This window comes from Fusarium redolens, assembly GCF_020744475.1.
Source record: "Fusarium redolens strain MPI-CAGE-AT-0023 chromosome Unknown BKA55scaffold_5, whole genome shotgun sequence".
In the NCBI taxonomy this organism is placed as follows: Eukaryota; Fungi; Ascomycota; class Sordariomycetes; order Hypocreales; family Nectriaceae; genus Fusarium; species Fusarium redolens.
The window spans coordinates 1,883,799-1,903,007 of record NW_025763668.1 but is presented as its reverse complement, the minus strand read 5'-3'; the positions used below and the strand labels follow the sequence as shown (position 1 = coordinate 1,903,007).

The window sequence follows — 19,209 nt, the reverse complement described above, 5'->3', positions numbered from 1 at the left end:
TTGGTAGCTAACAACCAGTCATTCATTTTAGAGAGGTTCTTGATGTGAAGCATGTCGAAGTTAAAGTCAAACACGACCCTGAGAAACTGGTATCTTGCATGACCGATCGTATTCGGGAGGTCAATCGGTTTACATGTCTTATTTACCCTTGCGCGAGCCCGTGTCTCGGAGTTTCGTCATGCTGAACTACGTTAGTTAGTCCTTGCGGATCGCTGCGGGCCGAAGCGTTCCTTGGTTAGGGCCAACAGCTCATGAGCAGAATATCTCGAAAGCAACACGGATAGTTCATACTACGCTAAAAGCGCCGGCTACAACTGCACTGCAAATACACGCACAATCAATCTGCAGATGGCCAGAAATGGCAATATAGGCTGGCTGAAGGTCTTAATGAGGCCTACAAGCGGGGACATCTGTCGGACAGGCCGCGTCGTTACTGAGGGGGTGGCTGTCGTGGCTTGCAGGATAGCACACTATAGGTCAATTCGGACACGGAAACTGGTTTGTCATTCACTGCAAGAGACACATAGCGGAGAATATCTCTTGCCGAGAATGACGAGGTAGACACGGGCTGAGCCATGTAATATTAGAGTCGCAGATCATCACTCGTTGTCTACGTCTAATTTGAAAGATCTTCTTCTAAACTTCAACCATCGAACTTTGTACTATCGATGAGCCGTCTTTTGTTGACCAGAATTTGTGCTTATCCATTCATAGCATGTAGAATTCACATGTGTCTGTCTGCTTCTCCTCAAGAGCGGTCTGCAGCTCTACGAAAGCGGGATACCATCAAGCTTGATCGACGTACAACTAAGACAAAGGGACCCCCGATCAAGGACGTAATCTCATCCGGAACCTACAGCATCCAGCGCGGGGATAGACCCTGATAGGTAGTTGATCGGAATGTGATCCTGAAACTTACCTTGCAAAGAGAGATCGAATAAAACCGAAAGACTTCAGATCTTGGTTCAGATCTCACGTATCTAGGTGGAGAAGGGCACCCATTCATGGACGACTGCATCGTAAACCTGGTCATAATTCATGCAGATGTCGCAGATGAGATTTCATCACATCCATCCATCAACCGTACAACCCTGAATTTAAACTTTACGATTCCTTGTCCTCTCTTCCCATTATGGGATATTAACTCAGGCTTGTTAGAATCTCTTAGGCTGAAGCTTGGTACATGTAACCACAGTCCATACAAATTTGCAAGTATTTGGCTTTCAAACGGGACGCATGTTTGGCAGAGCGGTGAGCAAGATAAATGTTTCAAAACGCCGCGTACTTGCATCTTCTCCCACTCAGCAGATAGAAATGAAGGCACAGGCGGGGAGCAAGAGCAAAGGCCGAAACACGGCATAATATCTCACGAGTTGGCCATACTTGACGCAGAATTACCTGTTCTTAGCTACTCTTGTTTCAGGGTCTTCTCTTCGCTCCCAGTAAGAGGAAACTCCCAGATGTATGACGAAGGGGAAAGTGGGAGAAACAAACACTCACCACGACAACCAACGTAAGACCTTTCTTTTACTTCACGATGAGACATACCCTAGGATTGAATTTATTTCATATTCTTCATGTGCACATTGATTTGTTGAAGTAGACAAGAACCTACCGCTGATCAGTGGAAATCACTGAGGTATCATGGCTGCAAGTTCATAACCTCCATCATACAAGGGTGATCCACTCCAACTCACGTCCCTGTTGAAGGGCTTCCCCGTCCATGATCCCATGAACAAACACCTGTCCAACATAACCAAAAGTTCCGTCATCAAGTGGTCTTAGTATAAACGGCATGTTACCCCCCAGTAAAACAGATATAACATCACCTGCTTGAACATCAAGCCTCGCATAGCCGACCAAGCCAGTTTCTGTATGGAAGGTTTGGTACTGAAATAGAGTAAATTGGGACTCTGGGTCACTGAGATGATCGATCATCGTATCGAAGCCGGTCCTTGTCCGAGGTCTGGCGTATTCGCAAGGCTTGTTGGAGAAGACGACAGACATGTCACGCACCATTTCGCACCAACCGGTCTCGTCGTATGCTCCCGGGCAGCGAACGGAAGAATATCGATGTTGTTGCCAGTGAGAAATACTCTTGGCCTTGTCATCGTTGTTGTATATCGGCACCTCAACTTTGATGATCCGATCCACGACTATACCTTGTAGGTCAAGTCTCGAGTCGATAAGTGAGAATCTGGTAGTTGGTCCATCCTTTCCCCCAGCTTCGTACCAATTGTACATATAAAGCCATCCAAACTCTTGATCAAGATTCTCATGGGTCTCCGGAAAAGACGATCCATAGTCTGGACACCAAGAAGGCAGAGTCACTGACCGTAATGAAGCATGCTCTGCAACTCGAAGCAAAGGCCCAAGGTTGTTTGACTCCTGAATAAGCGATCGCACAACGTACTTGAATGCTGTCTCATGAGGAATAGTGTAATCGGCCAAAGCCCTGCTCCCTAAGCCAAGATAGGCGTATACACAGTCTCTCCGATCAGATGTATACGGAACCTGAACATTTCCAAGGCCATCCTAACCAAGATACCTTTATCACGCTCTTCCTGTAAGAGGCGAAAGCCTTCGATGCAGTCCCAAATTTTGTAAAGAACGTCATGACACTGAGGATTTGTAATATAGCAGCCGTTTCGATCATGCCTCGCCGACATGAGATGCGCACGTTTGGCTTCTGATAGTGGTAGCTATATCGTTCCGCAATACAGAGTTACTATCTTCGGAAGAACCGCCTCTTACACGGTTCATGCTCGCTACCACCACGAAAGGCTAAGCATAGTGGATAATACATCTAATTCTTCTCTTGCCATCGACTGTAAATACTCTTGAGAATTCTAGTGGTAGTCGGCAGCCATTGACCTGACTAAATCAAATGCTGTTGCAGCGGTATCATGCGAAATGGAATTTGCGCCGACGTCACCGTTGCCAGAGAACTCTCCAGGCCACAATATGCCTTCTGTGGTGGATGAATAAATGTTTCTCATCAGTCCGACTTGATGAGTCCTTTCAGTCGTATCGGCTTGGTTAATACAAAGCGCATCCGCCCAAATATGCCGCGTTTTGTCGCCAAATCGTAACCGCCGGAGCGCACTATACAGGTTGCTAGTGACCGTAGCTTGTCGGCCATCAACTTAGATGATGTGGCAGATACACGGATCCCCCCAAGAGTAGGATAACCCCTCGTGACTTGGGTTGTCATATAGAGACACAGTAGGTAGGGTGCAGCGAACAGGGTCACCATTCTGACCGGGCAAAATCTGCAGTATCCTTATCTGACGTTTCTCGAGGTCGAGAGGCCAATATTTAGGGGCGCAGAAGAGCGGTATCCTATGGGTGACATTATCGAGCGCCCCTTTGTTGTCAGAATTGACCTGCATGTTGCTTGGCGACACAGAACAGCACAAAGTCATGACAGGCATCTGTGATGGGGTTTGTTGCATGACACGCATTGTATCCCGATCATCTTGGCTTATCCGGGTGATGAGGCTTATCTACGAATAGACCAGTGCTAGCGTGACTGGACGAGGTGAGATCGGTTAGGTTAAGCGCATCATCCTGGGTTTTGAGGTCCATTCTCGTCTTGTAAATGTGTTTGCATCGCCTCGGCTTCCGATTGCTGCTCTAGTTGTCGCCATTGATCTCCATTGCCTGGGTAGTGATGATAGTGGTGAAAATGATGATGGACATGGTGATGATGGTGGTGGTGGATCGTCTGTTGAGTTGACGTTGGTGCTGCTGGTACTTGGAATTGTTCAGTATATGACTGAGGCAATGGGTTCGCTTCGTCTACTGGTCCTGGGGCTGTCCAGTTCTTCGGGGTTGGAGGGTTGCCGGCTATTCCTAGCCACAGGTTCTGGTCCGTAGGAGAGGTCCCGGGTGGCAGCATTGTACCCAGTGATGACCAAGTAGAAGGCGATGGCATGAAAGATGCGTTAGTTGTATTTTGGTGTTGTTGCGCTTGTGGTGGTTTGGGAGGCTGTGGCCATGGTTTTGGGTCACTTTGTGTCTGCCTTGTGATATTCGAGGAAAGATCTGGAACAGGTGCAGGATTTGTTGGAGCCGGAGCTTGGGCTGAGATGTCGTTCGGTGTTTCTGTTTCATCACTGGGATCGGATTCTCTCAACGGCGATGGGGAAGGGCCTGTGAAGGTGTCGAAGAAAGCTGAGTCGAGAAAGCTGGATCCCATCTGATCATGACCCATATCGGCATCCATTGGGAAGTGCATTAAATCAGTCGCAGTTCCATGATTCGTCTCAATGCTGAGATTTGGGTTGTGAGGCGCTGGTGATATCCCATTGTCGAATGGGGACATCTGAGATGAGGACGATGGAGTAGTGCCTTGAGATCTGCTCTGTCGGTTATGCGAGAGTCTCGAGAGTGTACGCCATCGATTACGACAGGTGAGAGGAGGTCGGCCAGGTATCCTGGATGAGATGGCAACCCAGCGATGGCCCAAAGTGGCTACACCTTGACGTAGAAGGTTATCCTCTTCGGCAGTCCAATCGCTCAAGCGATTTTTGGCAGATGGGTTCAAGATATCATTATATCTTTTGGAGCATTGGTCATCCTTTCGTCCGGGAATGAGAAGTGCTAGCATACGTCAGACAATGTAACAGGTAAAGAAGTAATGAGTTTACCAATTTCATTCCAAAGTGGTCCGAGCCGAGCATAAGCTGAGAGCAGGATTTCATCTTCTTGAGATGTCCATCGACCTTTGCGCAATGAAGGATCGAGTGAGTGAAGCCATCGTTTTCGACAATCCTAGAGAGCCAGTCAGTCCCTATCTAACTCACTGCCATCTCTTCTGCAAGTGAGCGCGCATCATGCAGGCCAATGATCGCGTTGAGGCGCGTGCGGAGGCGGCGACTCACCTTGGCCGTCCGGCCCTCCAGACCAGCTGCTATGTCCTTCCATCTGCCCTCAGACCCTCTACTAGCACCAAAATGCCCAACAAGAGTCCTCAGAGTCGCATCCTCAGCTGATGTCCAGGGTCGTCGATGCTTAGGTGTATTGGCGGGGGGAGACTGTGGAGAGGTCTCTTGACCTGACATGGAGGTGCGCGCGACAATGGGTGATCGGAAATGAGAAGGCGCTCATCAAAACACAGGCATCACGTTTCCATAGAGCAAGACGAGCCGTTGTGGACGTTATGGCTGAGAGTTGCGGATGTCGTTGTTGATGATTGAATGTTCAAGATTGGTCCGGCCGTTGAGGTTCCGTTTTTCCGTGGCTCATCGGAACCCGATAGCCGGGGAAGTGGAGAGTCAAGCCACGCAGCGCCACAACAGATCTTTGGAGCCTACCCGGTAGGGAGAGAAAATATGCATGTGATGTATATTCAATAACCATTATCTTGGTTAATTGGGTCAAATAAGACTCGTTCTATCTAGTATAGGAGTTCGATTTAATAACCTAGTTGGGCTCATATCGTTGAAAAAGAATAGAAACTAATGCCTTTATATAACTTGGCCATTGATCACTACTCTTTCATCACCAGTAGCTTTTCTCAAACAATTTGAAGTTTTGACCTATATTTGACAAGCAAAAGATAATCATATCGAAGCTTACGGCGACTTTAAAGCAGGCTAGGTACAGTCGTAGAAAGGTCCTGCAGGTTTATTTCTTGGGTATGAGCTTGAGAAGCATGGAGAATGCCCAACTATATTTGACCCTGACTAGCAATGCGTTGGTGAGTCCCTCGTAGTATCCCGAAAATACGAAGTCCTCAACGGAATTGACGATAAACTAAGACGCGTATGAAGAGTTTCCTTTGGCGATTTCACGAGGAACCAGACAGTATCTCTGAAGTCATGACCATTAACTCCTACAAACCTCCATCTGCCATGAAGCGTATGCAGCAGCTATCCTATCTAATATGGCCAACTGAAAGAAGTAGAAATATTTACAGAGAAAGGCTCAGGGTCAGTGAGCGACTTCACACGTCCAAGTATATGCTCCAGCTGTCTAAACGCAGCAGGTGGAGCATACTGCGGAACCATATGTCCACTCGTCTTAACCGTCGCCAACGTAAAACCTCGCTCTGAGTGAACTGATCCCTGAACACTACCACCCGCCCAGTTCTCAACATTCTTCTCTGTGTTGTTGATAACCGGAACAACAAACTCTGCGCTTGGCGCTGTCTGAAAACCTTGCTTGCCGTTCCATTTGAGACCTTGGACGGCTAAGGCAGTTGTGTTGGAAGTGATGATATAGTCAGCCATGCCGGATCCGATCATGACGTTGTTGGTCTTCTCAACGAGAGTTTGGAACTTCTTCTCGTGCTCCGCGGGGTCGTATCTGTCATCGTCACCGACAAAGACTGGGCCTGAGCACGATGCCCATTCTTTGGGCGCAGCTGGGGCGTGGATTGCCTTTCGGACACCAGGGATGTTGAAGAAGAGAGTTGCGCCGGGAGGAGTGTATTGAACCGAGGGAAAGCCAAGGATGTCCCAAAGAACTGGGCAAGTATCTTGGACGTGGTAAACATTGAAACAAGGGTTGATAACAGTGTTGATCTCCTCGAAGTGACCCGTGATATCGCATCCCTTAACCTGAACAGGCTTCCAGGGCGTGGGAGGAGGTGGGTATGTAAGATGAGCCTCACGATACTTATCCAATCCACATTTCTCATTATCGTTATCAAGAATCTTCTTATTCTTATCCGGAATCGCAAAAACGCTCTCCCAATGTCTGAAGAAGCCTGGGAAAGCAGCATGATCGAGATGTAGCTTATCAGCATACGGCATGACAGGGTCGTAGTAAAGAGCGCCTTTGACGTTGTAGTAGGTTTTGTCCTTCTTGTCAAGCATCGCAGCGCCGACGTATGGGACGTAGACACCGGCGTAGCTTTCGCCGGTGACGTAGAGTTTCTTGCCTTGAAGACCGAAGGTATCGACGAGGTTCTTCCACCATTCGACGAATTGGGCTGCTGTTTCGGTGTTGTTCTTTGCTGTTACGTGACCGGTTGAGAAACCAGTTCCAATGGGATATTCAACCCTGAAATCACTGTTAGTCAGATAGAATACTCCAGTGACGAGAACATACCAGATAACGTTGGCGAGCTTATGCCAGGACCAAGCATTTGGCACGGGCTTGTATGTTCCATATTTCCAAGAGAACGGGCCATTCTCCTGTGTGAGACCTGATAACTGCGTCAGTCTTGGCATAACCAAAGCAGTCCTATCACAATACCTTCTAAAGAGGAACAGCCGGGACCTCCGTTGAACCAAATTACAACATCATCCTTTCCAGCTGGGTTAACAGTTGGGAAAAACCAATAGAAGAACTTGGGATCTTTGGAGCCAGTTTTCTTCAAGTCAACTGGAATCTGGCCAGCATAGCTTTCACCAACATCGAATGAGACTTCAGGGATTCCAGTAGATGGGACATAATAGGCTGTATGGAAGTTTAGCATCGGGTGTCGTGGTCAAGTTGGGGTCGCGTCATGAACTTACGAGAAGTCTTCTTGTTGTAGTACTGAGCATGTGCTGGCTTGGAAGTACGAGGATGAATAACCGAAGCATTCGTCAAAGCGACGAAGCCCAAAACCGACAAAAGAGCTGTTTTCAAACCCATCTTGAATGATAGTAGTTCTTTACAGTCAGGAGAAAACCCGGTACTACCGGAGACGACAGGCAGTGCAGTTGATATTTATATAAGAGTCATACATGTACAAGTAGAATAATCCTCGTAACATAGCCCGACGATCACAGGAACTTTTGACAAGATAAGTCCTACTCACCAGGGTATACGGTGCAACGCAGCACATTAACAAGCGAGCACGGAAGTTCGGCATGAATACTTATCTGTGCCTTCCTAATGCAGCTATTTGCGGGGTTCGTGATATCAGTTTCAAGGTAAATTGTGGTATGATAAGCAGTCGTGTCGATCGGTGGGCGGGAGTTTCCTATTGGTTGGGATGTCTGACAAAAGTTCGTGTCCAATTGATTGAGGTCGAGGCTTCGCTTAGAGTTCTGGAGGAGGATTTTGTTATGGGGAGATGTAAGGCGGTCTTGGATAATGTGACTTCGGTGTGGAATAGGCTTCGAAAGATTGAAGATTGAAGGTTTGAATGTCAAGCGGGGTTCGGAATAGCGTTGCATTTCGGAATAAACTTTAAAGAAAGGCCGTTTCAAAACTATTCGTGGATTGAAAGAAACTGCTCGTCCATCCGGACTTCATGGAAGATATATAATGCCTTAGTTTCTGTTTTTGCTAACGTTATGGTCTGATTACTAGCTCAGCTCGTGGTACATCATATACGGTCGTCGAACTAGATTTCGAAGTCCTGGGGAATGAATAAGAATACCTATGACTAGGTATTCTTCTTTTTAAAAATCCTTCCATGGCCTTCCCTCGTAAGTTGTATATGTTCCGAAATCCAAAACCCAGAGTTTTGCGCTGAGAAGTATGTTTCGCTGAATACCTGTCGTATATATAAATAGCATAGATAAATATGCTCCCGGTCCTTCTGCTCCTTGTTGTCTATGCTGATGTATGTTGAATATCAAGCTCTGTATATGCAAACACCAAGACCTTATGTATCCCAGGTCATTAACCCAACCGAAACTCCAAGTAATTCAACTCATCATGTCATGACCTGCTCATCTCCTCACGAAGCTGTTTCTGAAACTCATACTTCTTCTCCCTTCTATCATTCTCCCTCCTTCTAAACTCATCCCTCCGCCTTTTCTCACCAGATGTACTTCTCAACGATGAATCAGGGCTCTCCCAATCAAGTGGCACCTCCTGAAAAATAATCGGCGTCCAAACAGGCAAAAGCCTCATCCCGATCTCACTATCCGAAGGCGGAAGTATCTTCCACGTCTCGTCAGTCTGAATATCTCGTCTTTCAACAGGTATAAAAGCCGCTGGCTCGGGTGGATTGAGCTTTAAATATGAGACTTTTCTATCGCGATCGGATCGCCATTCTCGATACTCAATCTCTGCATGCGTAGCCTGTTCGTCGCTTAATTCAAGAACCGACGTATCCTCTTCTAAAAGCGGCGGTTGTGGTTGTGTCGCATATTTCGGCTCCCATTCTCGTAGCTTGGTGTGGCATTTTTCCAGCGCTGACCAATGTCGTTCGAGAGCTTTCGCGCGATTGTGAATATCGTGAGGTTCGTCGGGAATAGGCGCCCTTTGTCCACCTCTTCTAGCAATAGCACCAATCGTATCCCTTATATCCGTCTCCCTTAGAACCAACCATGTTAAGTCGCGCCTCGTTTCCAAACTGCGTAGTAATTTCGAGCAAAAGTGATAATCATCACTAGGCAACGACGTAGGAACAAGAGTATCGCGCAGTACACGATCAATGTATCTCACTTCGCATAGCGTGTTCTCAAGCCTCGCGTCTTTGGGAAGGTCTCTAAAGGGGTTGCAGCGCTCGAGAAAAGCTCTCCCCACACGAGCGTTGGAGTCGCTGAGGGGTTTGAGGTTGATTATCCCGGTGATTGGGGGGCTGCGGGCCTTGAAGGCGTTGAGAAAGCCTCGAATTGCACTCATGATGCATTTTCTGGCCGAATCAAGGGGTTAAAAGACGAAATGATGTTTTTGAGGAACAGGTAAAAATGGGAAAATCTTGTTTTAAAACCCCCAAAGTTGAGAAAAGCTGGGCGCTGCGAGTGATCCTTGTCCCTTCCGTCTTGCTCCGCTTGGCCGTCTCACAGTGAGGCCTTTCACTGACATTCGGACAATGCCGTGTGCTTTGACCAGTTCACTTCAGTTCAGCACGACAAACAAAAGCGGTGTATTAAAAGTTTTCCCTATTGACAAGGACACCTATATCCAGTTTAATCTTAGACAATAGTAAAAATTGCATTGTTTTTCTCAACTCCAACATCTCAAAATCTTCAGTGATCGGCGTCACATGTAACCAATTCGCCCTCTCACCCGCGGGAACCTACCCCAAACGATTCAAGCTCATCGCCGCCGCGCCCGATTCTCCTCTTCGTATAACCGATAGGAATAACCGTCCCATTCATCTTGTAGAGTTCGAGCATCAATGCTACTTCGCGTTCCTTGACCAGGCAATCGACGCGCCTGAAATGAGAGAGACTGACGGTCCAGCCAACCTTCAATGCGACCGTCGCCAAGAAACTCCATCCAGCCTTCGTTGTTATCCCCATAAATTACAGGTCCCTGATCTTCACGACCCTGCCGTTTGAACCAGACGTGATATGCGATGAACGCATGGGACGTTCTTCGAAGAGAAGTGCGCCTTCGTAGACGCCGAGGTTAAAACTTCCCCAGAGTCGGTTGCCAGCGATTGTAAGAGTCAATTGGAACTCATCAGGGCCAAAATCCCATTGCTCGCTCACATTGTGCGATTCAACTTCGTAATCACCATTCAAAAGACCCAAGGGTGCAAGGCTGACCTCCTCCACCGCGACGTCATCGCTGCCGTTACTCTCATCCGAGGAGTAATCTTGATCTGGAAATTCCGAGTATGGGGGTGGAGCATCATCGTAGCCCGACGGAGCGGGTATTCGTCCCGGGGCCGCAAAAGCGCCGTTGCGTCGTGCAGTCTGAGGCTTTGCGAATCTGGGAGGTTCGGGAGAAGGGTCTCTTGCTGCCTGTCGGCTCGGGCCATCGGGATGAGTTTCCTCGGCGTGCGGTCTGCTTAGTTCGTGGTTTTGCTGGCTCTGAAGCAGTGCTTGCACCTCGGCCAGCGCCTTGAGACGCACCGTCTCTAAAGCAGCGAGCTGTTTGGGGCTTTCGCTGTGCTGGTGCTGGTGCTGGTGCGGGGTCCGTTTCAGGGTCCTTTGCCGCTGTCTTTGCCGTGCTTTTGGTGGGTGCTTTTGCTGGCGCTTTTGCCTTGGGCGTCGCAGTCTTTGGCTTTTTGGCTGTCGCATTGCTTTCATCATCGTTTGCCTTTCTTTTGGTTCCCGCTGCAGCCGTTTTCTTCGTCTCAGTCTTCACAGGCGCCACTTGCGCAGCAAGTTTGCTGGTTGTACCCTTCTTCGCCTCACGGTCGTTCTTTGTCCACTCTTTCTTAAATCTAGTCTCAAGTTTGCTCACATTGGCTTGGCACTTTGAGGTTCCCTGCATTAACAGCATCAAATAGTCGCATGCGCGCGACAGATTTGATCTTGGATGGCGGAAGACCATAGTGATTGAGTTGGGCCTCAAATCAGTGTGCGGGGTGATCTTTATCGTTGCCAGAGGTGGAATGTTCCTTAAGTTCAGTTGCCGTGGCACGTCGATGCTGGTTTTGACCAGAGGATTGGGCGAAAAATACACCTTCGGCGAATGCGAAGCCGTCCTCAGCGACAGGAGGAGCTCCGGGCCATGCGCTGGCAGCAGATGCCTTGGGCATGATGTCGCAAGTGGTTTGTGTCTGGCATTTGTGATTTGTTCGCAGGTTGACAGTTGGTTTAATGAGGCCTGACAAGCGAGAGATGATGCTATCATCACTGCCTTACGTGCCCGTTTTATGGCATACGCTAATGCATGCCTATGTCTGCACTAATCTTATGCTTGAGATTTGTACTACCATGCCCAACAGTATAAAATGCTATCGGTCCTTGACAGCTCTTGTTGTTGAAGTTGCCATTGGTATGATAAAGTTTTATTAACAAAAGAATAAGTCGAAATTTGAACTCTGCAATGAATAAATCAACGGTATATTTAGGAGCCCAAGGTCAATAGATTTGATCTTTCGCAGAAACAATGTCTATATTACTATAAGTTGTCTATCAAATCAGATACCATCTATAAGTCTATATGCCCTCTTAAAAAAAAGACCAAAACCAACGCCAATACGTATATCAAATGAAAACCTCCCAGCCAAAAGGAAACCATCGTCAACCATCTTAGAACTCATCAGGTGCTCCTTCAAAGATCCCAAACCCCTTGTTCAGCAACTCCTCATCCCGACGAAAGTTACAAGACTCCTTAACAGCATCTGTCCACATATCCTTACCACCCTGCGTCTTGGACGCCAACTTCACTCCCTTAGCTACTGTCCTAGCAGCTGTAGCAACAGGCCCAACGCCAGGAATAGCATAAGTACTCGCGAAGACAGCTTCCTTCATAACATTCACCATAATCTCACACGTAACACTTCCGATCTCTCTAAAGCCCTTGTCAAGACCTCTAGCTGTGAAATCGACGGTGGCTGTAGCGAGGAAGTCCGCTGCCGAAGTGTCGCATTGACACTGACCGATTGCATAACGCTCGCCATCTGGGTTTGCGCCTAGCATGTCGTTTGTGAATTTGCTGGGGTGGACGGTGGTGCAGATCTTGGTGCGGTCGTTTTTGCAGTAGACGCTGCATGACCATGCACCATCGCGGGGAGAAGGGTCGAGGTAGAAGAGGCAGAGGCCCTGTCTTGCGAATGCTCCGTTTTGGCGGTGGTAGGCGTCCCAGGACTTGTCTTGGTATTGACGTATGTTGAGGGAGGAGTCTTGATGAGTGGGAAGGGCGGCGCCGGTAACAAGAGGGACCAGGGCGGCGGCAAAAGTGAAAAGAGCGTTGAAGGCAACCATCTTGAGATTTTGTAGCTGAGGATAGATTGTATTGATAGTAAGTGTTGTTTTAGGAAGATACTGTAGTGCTTGCGAAGTTGGCTGAGTGTTGCTATGATAGTTGTGAATGGTGATGAGAATGTTATCCATTTCTTGAGCGCCTCCCTACTGTATTTTATAACATTTTCATATTCCGCCTTGTCATTCAGTAGGCGCGGTACTCGAGGCTGACATAGAAGCTATCACCAAAACAGACGATGAGCTTACGGAGAATATCTTCTACCCTTGCGATCACATAAGGCGAGATCCTCTGCCAAGGCCTAAGCGCTTAGTACTTGACTCTTCACTGCCCCGGAATGTTTATTTCCCATTGGCTGCGGAACGAAATCCATTAGAAAAATCCAGTTCTTTTCCTTGGCTTTTCAGTTATCCTGGTTATGTAAAAGCGCGATTGGCTCATCAACTGTATGTTTAGCCGTGATGACTTCCTAAACTGAAATGTCTCCGATCGAGGCAATGAGGAGCCATATATTGTTGGGCAGTGCTGAGGTTCGCCAAGACTGATACAGTCGCTCTGACAGAGAATCAGAATTATTTCTGGCAGGGTACATCTATTAATACTTCATAAGATTGCCCACGACTGAAAATGGAAGCAACTGTCCTGGATCTGGTACTCGGATAGTAGGGTAAAGGAATGTTGGCGTCACCCACGTGAAGAATGCGCATAACCAGATAAACCCAACTATCCAACGTAATGGCCTTGAGAGGGGAACGTGCGCCGTTGCAGCTTGCGCCGCATCTTCAAACATAATCGCCAGCGGCTGTAGAAGGAAAAAGGTCTCAATTTCATACCACTCTCCGGCCTCAAGACGATAGAAGTAATGCAGGCAGCGGTGCATAAGCGCAGAAGTGAAGAATGTCAATATCAGGCGTGAATATCGCGACAACAGCGTACCGCGACGGAGCCGGAGAACTCTATCCGGAATGAAGTCTCCCCAGCCAGTCAGAGCCTTGCGGAAGAGTTGATGCCAAAATGTTCTGGAAGTTATTTAGTACATATTTACTTTATCTATCAGCAGGGCTTGAGAGTATCACTTACCCCCAGAAGGTTCGAATAGTGGACCATGAACTTATTGGCCCGTTGAGGTGCGGCCAATCCTCTGGCTTACACAAACCAAGCAAAACAGATACCGCAGCTACAAAGCCATGGGCTAATCGTACTGAGACATAACCAATAACCCAATTCCCAAGGGAACTAGAAATGCGAAAGATTAGATCTTCACAAGTCAAGCTTGATAAGTTGAACAGTGACTGCTTTTCTCTCGTGATCAAGTGCCCTTCTGGACGCGGCGCGAGCAATATGGCATCCAAGATGAGATAACAGCCCACGCATTCAACAATCTTGGTTGTAACAAAGAGAATAGAATTTGAGGGGACCCGCTTCTTCATCGAAATCTCCCCTCGTAGGCCAACACGTCGCAGGCTAAAATACATGCCCATGGCACGAAGAAGACGGGTGACAGTGCTTAAACGACGGTCCGAATGCCTTTCCTTTGCCATGGGGACATCGTCGGCATCGTAGCGCGAGAGTAGAACCTGCTCAGCGCCATTGGCGTACAGTCCCCAGCTGAACAAAGAGATGCCGGTTATCTGGGCTTGAGGCAGGGAGGATTCTAAAAGGGAAGTGTAAAAGGAGTACTGCAAGCAGCTCAGCGCCAACGCTGCACCAATTCGGCTGAGGATAGCACTTTTCGGGATGAGGAAAAGAGTGCTTGCAAAAATGACGAGGATGCTGCAGGCGAGAATGACGATTTGAGAAATAGAGCTTTGCTCTGGGTGGTCCATCACGACAATTAAGATGAGATGAGGGCGGAAGCCACGCAAAATGCGCAGGAAAGATCGGATTTGCTGAAAATCGGAAGTTGAAGAAGAAAAGATTAGCGCAATAAATTGCATTTGCGGATGGTGCGGCATATGAACGAGATTAAACCCCTGCATATCCAAGGTTTAAGGTTCAGAATATGCATTAAGGTAGAGTAACTGCCGGCACTGATTCAATGCAATCACCTCCACATGTGGAGCTACATCCGTTCAGATACGGCGGAGCACACAGTAGTACGCCGTGCAAGCTCAATAACCTCGGGCGCTGTGGCTCCGATCACCTCTGATCTGGTTCCATACAGGCAATAACAGCTGGTGAGGGACATGCTCAGTCATGTATTTTTCTTGAGAAGACTTGCAGACATCCCCATCTTTAATGATGGCGGCGGAGGCGACGACTATACCTCATATATAAGAATTTATAGCTATCCGCTCCATTGAAGGTGAGTTGCTGTTGCCACAGGGTATAAAAACAAAACACACAGATCTAGCGCCTTCATCTACCGTTGTCTATTTCTCGTAATGCATTATTCAACCTCCAATATCCTTCCGGCCACATAGGTCCTCTAGCTGGAACCACGCCCTGTAGGATGGAAGCAACAGGAACCTCTACGCCGTAAAAGTCCTCGTTTGCCTTGCCTCTCGTCGTGATAACAGTCCCATCAATCTGTGCCCCAACATACAAGCCCCTACTCTTCACGTAGCTCCATATAGGCTCGTCGATCCCGTCGCTGTTAACGGCCGAATCAATATAAACGCCAGTACCAACCGGCCCAGCAGTAACAGCGACCTCGCCACCGAAGGAGACTCTTGGTTTGGTGAATGCGGCTACGGCTTCGGGGCTCCGCAGAACACATACGCAGTCATATATATCCATGGAAAGCATGAAGCCAACGCTGAGAGTGTTAACTGCAAAAGCAGACGGTGGTGACCATGACCCATCTGTTCGTCGCGCTACAACAACTCCAGAACCGCTGCCCCAGGAGAATTGCGCACCAGACCGAAATGCGGTGAAAATAGCAAGACCTGCAGCGGACTTGATGACTTGTCGTGGAATTCTGACTATTGCCTTTCGTCTTGATAATGACTCGTTTGGCGACGGGGTCGTAAGTGGTGTTCCGTCTGTGGACAATGCTCACCCAGGTTAGTCTGCCTTTCTTCCACTATGCATAATCAAGGATACATACCACAGAAAGATGTCAATATTCGTGATGCTTTGTCGCACTCTTTGTCTAGCGAGGTAGGCATGAATGCCTCGCATCCGAGCTTGTTTGCGAAGCCATTCACTGGGCCAGCAATCTTGGCACTGAGCTCGTGAAGACGATTGGTAAAGCCTGACTTGCGGCTTATTTGCATTGCTGTGGATTGTTCTTGGATTGATGTCCCCCCGACGGAAGATGTAGGTTGTGATGGAGGAAAGAGAGCATTCTTGCACTCGTATCTTGAAGAGCGTGTACTGTGGTCGTCATTAACGGAAGACTCGAAAGAGTTATTATAGTTAGGTCCCATGACTGTAATGGAATTTTCAAGGCAGAAGATGACGGTATTCAAAGAGTTCTAGAATCCACCTGAGGAGAAGATGCTCAACTTTATACAGTTGAGTCAGCCAAGGTTCACGCTATAAGTGCTCAGCCGAAAAAGGGAAAGCAAAGAAGATGAAGATGAAAGTTAATTATACACGTGTGTGATGAGTTCGCATTCTTTAGAACCATAGCAAATCATCGGGTGCCGCGGGCTATACCAAAGCCTGTGCAGGGCTGTACATGGTACTATGTTTATGTATCCGACTGGTCATGTATGAGCCGCCATAGCAGCGCTATGTTTAGAAAGGCAAAGGAAAATGACGCAGTCATTCATAAACCCTGATACATCAATAATGGTGCTACTGTCCACGAGCGGAGTGTGCAGGGTATAGATCGGCCGGGATTAATACAGGTAGCGGCCAAATGCCCACGTCTGGGATGTCCGCGGGGGCCGAAGGAATAGTAAAAAACACTACCAGACCCCTACAAGTGCAGGGATTAATACATGGAGAAATTTTGGGCGAACTGCGAGGATATACTCCAATATACAATATAATTTGTTTCGCCTGGCGATCTAATCTATCCAGAACCAGTCACTAATGCTCACGTACACTGCCTGCTTTTCGCCCTCTTCTCCCCAAGCTCATGCTGTCCGGGATCGTAGTACTTATCCAGCTTGGCCCGGTCCGAGTTGTACTGACTAAACGAAAGGGATCTCGTCATTGTATCCTTATTGCCAGCATTGTCCATCACGAAATAGCTAAGCTTGGAAGCAAAGTTCTATTCGCTAACCACTTCCAAAATTGCCATAGCGATGGGAGAACCGTTGTATTTACTGTCGATGCCTTCAACACCATAGTGCTCCAGCTAACACCCATTGCAGCGCTTTCCCCCCGGGGCGTACAAATAATCGAACTGGCTTACGCTACCTGCCTTCAGATCCTGGAAGGACTTATTTTGGTGAAGAGATTGGCTCAATCCATCGTGAAACGCTTATTCTGAAAGCCAAATTTGACCTCTTAGCTGACCCGAGCAGAGCACAATAGCCAGTAAGAATTTAGATTGAACAACTTGCTTCTTATGCGGTTTCACAAATTTCAAAGGTTGTTTCTTCAATTTTGAATCCCGTTTCCATTCGGTGGGCTGATCCAGCTCATATCCGCAACGTCACAGAGTGGCGTCTACGGCTGAAGAATAATAGGATTTAACAAGCCATAATACACAGGTGATAAGATCTAGGCTCGCTAGCTTAAGGTCTAGATCTCACAAGGCTGAAAAGTTGTTGAAACCCCTGGCTAACAGCTGGGCCTGTTTTAAGCTTATAGACCCTCGGCACATCGCCAAAAATTGTCCGTTGAACATCAAATCACTCGCAATATTTATACTCAATCGGAACATATCAAAATGAAGATCACCTTCGTACCTCTAGCTCTCATCGCTGCCCTCACTGGCTTTGGTGAGGCGCCGAACTGCACCCCAAAGCTTGATCATTGCGGCCACTTCCTTCTTGGCATCGGTAAGTCTCCTTCTACCTCCCCAATCTAGAATGCCATTTACAAGTTAATATGACAGGCAAATACTACTCGACCATCTCCGATGAACTCACCCGTGCGACTAAAGCAACTTGCTTCAAGAAGAACCAGATCAATGATGCCCTCTTCTCATGCGGGCCGAATGGAACTATCAAGTTCAAGAAGTACTGCAAGAACGGGTGCCAGGTTGGAGCTATGGGAAAGCATGATTACTGTTGGAGTTAGGGAGAGGCCTAGGTTTACTTGCTGAGGTTTGGGATTTGCGGGGGTCCATGGAGTAGTTATCGAAACCAAAGCTCAGCTAGAATCTCGCTTGGTATAGCCCTAAGAGATGGTTCAAATCTCATCAGTTGCGTAATATGCTTTCCTATAGCCTTATCTCATCCCTGGTGAACTCAGTCTTTTTGTCTTTATCGAAGTAAACCTCCTCCAGCCAGCTTTGTAGCGTCCAGTCACCGTCTTCTTGTGCTGCCGTTCCTTTCATCTCTTGCCATTTCCCTTGCCATCTTGACGGTAGCTCATCGTCCATAAGCTCTATCATTTGCTGAACCAGCATCGAGGGAGTTAGCATGGCAACGTCAAACGGCGGCTGCCCAGTCACCAGCTCAAATATCTATGCCTGTTAGCTGATATTATCATCATTTCCCAAGTGGCGTTTACTAGACATCCTGCGCTCCATAGATCTACTCGATGATCAAGACGATCTCCAAACACGATCTCCGATGCACGAACTGGCAGCGGGGTATGCAATGTGCTTGGTATATCATTATCGAAGAAGGATTCGCCAAACTCAATAATTTTAATAGATGGACATAATATAAGGCGCTGAATACCCTTGTATCGGAAAGACGAAGGTCGGACAATATAGGTTGGAACACTTGGTGCCAAGGGCTTACCATCAGCACTTGTGACTAAACCCATTTGAGGCCCACCAAGCCTGGCGATGAAGTCTCTTTCACTAAGGGAATGCAGGCCCGGGAATTTCCAGAGCAATATTTCTAGTGTGAAGGTCTGTGAACAGATTTAGCATTGCCGCTAACCACAAACTAAAATATGATTCCCTTACCTCCATGTCCAATGCCGCTGGAAGCAAGATAATCAAGACCCTGCAGTACCTGCCTGGAGATCGACCTTACAGCTTGAGACGGCAATCTGTCATGCTTGCAGTGACTATCGATGACATCTGCAACATTAGGTTCGACAAGCTCCAGTACTATACAATCATGTGAGCCATTAGGGCCAGCAAGAGTGAAGTGGTCCAACATCTGATTGACATGATGTGAGCCAGGATGCTCTCTTGATAGAGAAGACAGTGCTTGTAAGACCTTTAGCTCTCTGCTTCGGTTCTCCTCAGCTGTTGTGACTTTGAATGCAACATAGCGGTCATCCCTGGCAAATAATCAGTGAGAAGCGACATTCAAAGTTACACAGACGTACATCTGGTCCTTGGCGGCCCAAGTGGTAGAGTAGCTGCCCCAGCCAAGCTTGTGTAGGACTTTATATCGTCCATCACCTAGGGAATCGCCTAGCACAGGAGGATGGTAGCCACCTGGCCGATAGCGATGCAACGGTTCAGCGTCAATGGCGCAATTACACTCATGTGCTAATATTTGATGGTGGTAGCATCGACGTAGGTGGGGTCGGTGAAATGAAACAGCCGTAATCGATAGAACTGAGATTCGTCTCGGCGCCGCTCTCGAAAGGTTCGTACTAATCATCGCCGTTATAGATCTCAATGTCTCTTCCACTACACCCAAGATGATCAGCGAAACCTAGAAGCTTCGATACATA

At 47.8% G+C, this 19,209-nt stretch overlaps 8 protein-coding genes across 8 annotated transcripts; 1 reads left to right on the top strand and 7 right to left on the bottom strand.

The window, feature by feature from the left end:
• Positions 1-1,668: 1,668 nt before the first annotated feature.
• On the bottom strand, positions 1,669-5,066 carry BKA55DRAFT_592270 (uncharacterized protein; the record flags this gene model as incomplete). Its single annotated transcript, XM_046195368.1, has 10 exons — positions 1,669-2,462; positions 2,510-2,702; positions 2,805-2,849; positions 2,880-3,130; positions 3,167-3,287; positions 3,511-3,631; positions 3,701-3,727; positions 3,780-4,605; positions 4,653-4,776; positions 4,887-5,066. The coding sequence occupies 10 exons, from the start codon at positions 5,064-5,066 to the stop codon at positions 1,669-1,671; spliced, it is 2,682 nt and encodes an 893-aa protein (XP_046052261.1).
• An 819-nt stretch (positions 5,067-5,885) lies between these two features.
• BKA55DRAFT_687850 (Alpha/Beta hydrolase protein) lies at positions 5,886-7,590 on the bottom strand (the record flags this gene model as incomplete). Its single annotated transcript, XM_046199127.1, has 4 exons — positions 5,886-7,011; positions 7,060-7,156; positions 7,207-7,410; positions 7,470-7,590. 4 exons carry the CDS (start codon positions 7,588-7,590, stop codon positions 5,886-5,888), a joined length of 1,548 nt encoding a protein of 515 aa, XP_046052260.1.
• Positions 7,591-8,195: 605 nt separating this feature from the next.
• Positions 8,196-9,722, bottom strand: BKA55DRAFT_562747 (uncharacterized protein). The gene has a single exon (XM_046192327.1). The coding sequence runs from the start codon at positions 9,517-9,519 to the stop codon at positions 8,608-8,610; it is 912 nt and encodes a 303-aa protein (XP_046052259.1). The 5' UTR covers positions 9,520-9,722; the 3' UTR covers positions 8,196-8,607.
• Positions 9,723-9,936: 214 nt separating this feature from the next.
• Positions 9,937-11,332, bottom strand: BKA55DRAFT_592265 (uncharacterized protein; the record flags this gene model as incomplete). Its single annotated transcript, XM_046195367.1, has 4 exons — positions 9,937-10,124; positions 10,184-10,579; positions 10,701-11,039; positions 11,215-11,332. 4 exons carry the CDS (start codon positions 11,330-11,332, stop codon positions 9,937-9,939), a joined length of 1,041 nt encoding a protein of 346 aa, XP_046052258.1.
• A 496-nt stretch (positions 11,333-11,828) lies between these two features.
• Positions 11,829-12,503, bottom strand: BKA55DRAFT_506696 (uncharacterized protein; the record flags this gene model as incomplete). The annotated part of the gene is made up of 1 exon (XM_046187284.1): positions 11,829-12,503. The coding sequence occupies one exon, from the start codon at positions 12,501-12,503 to the stop codon at positions 11,829-11,831; it is 675 nt and encodes a 224-aa protein (XP_046052257.1).
• A 333-nt stretch (positions 12,504-12,836) lies between these two features.
• On the bottom strand, positions 12,837-15,872 carry BKA55DRAFT_610726 (uncharacterized protein; the record flags this gene model as incomplete). Its single annotated transcript, XM_046196652.1, has 4 exons — positions 12,837-13,520; positions 13,582-14,307; positions 15,047-15,485; positions 15,551-15,872. The coding sequence occupies 4 exons, from the start codon at positions 15,870-15,872 to the stop codon at positions 13,097-13,099; spliced, it is 1,911 nt and encodes a 636-aa protein (XP_046052256.1). The 3' UTR covers positions 12,837-13,096.
• A 1,418-nt stretch (positions 15,873-17,290) lies between these two features.
• BKA55DRAFT_687844 (uncharacterized protein) lies at positions 17,291-17,643 on the top strand (the record flags this gene model as incomplete). Its single annotated transcript, XM_046199126.1, has 2 exons — positions 17,291-17,402; positions 17,459-17,643. 2 exons carry the CDS (start codon positions 17,291-17,293, stop codon positions 17,641-17,643), a joined length of 297 nt encoding a protein of 98 aa, XP_046052255.1.
• Positions 17,644-17,785: 142 nt separating this feature from the next.
• Positions 17,786-19,136, bottom strand: BKA55DRAFT_687843 (kinase-like domain-containing protein; the record flags this gene model as incomplete). The annotated part of the gene is made up of 4 exons (XM_046199125.1): positions 17,786-18,031; positions 18,079-18,416; positions 18,485-18,807; positions 18,856-19,136. The coding sequence occupies 4 exons, from the start codon at positions 19,134-19,136 to the stop codon at positions 17,786-17,788; spliced, it is 1,188 nt and encodes a 395-aa protein (XP_046052254.1).
• Positions 19,137-19,209: the final 73 nt, after the last annotated feature.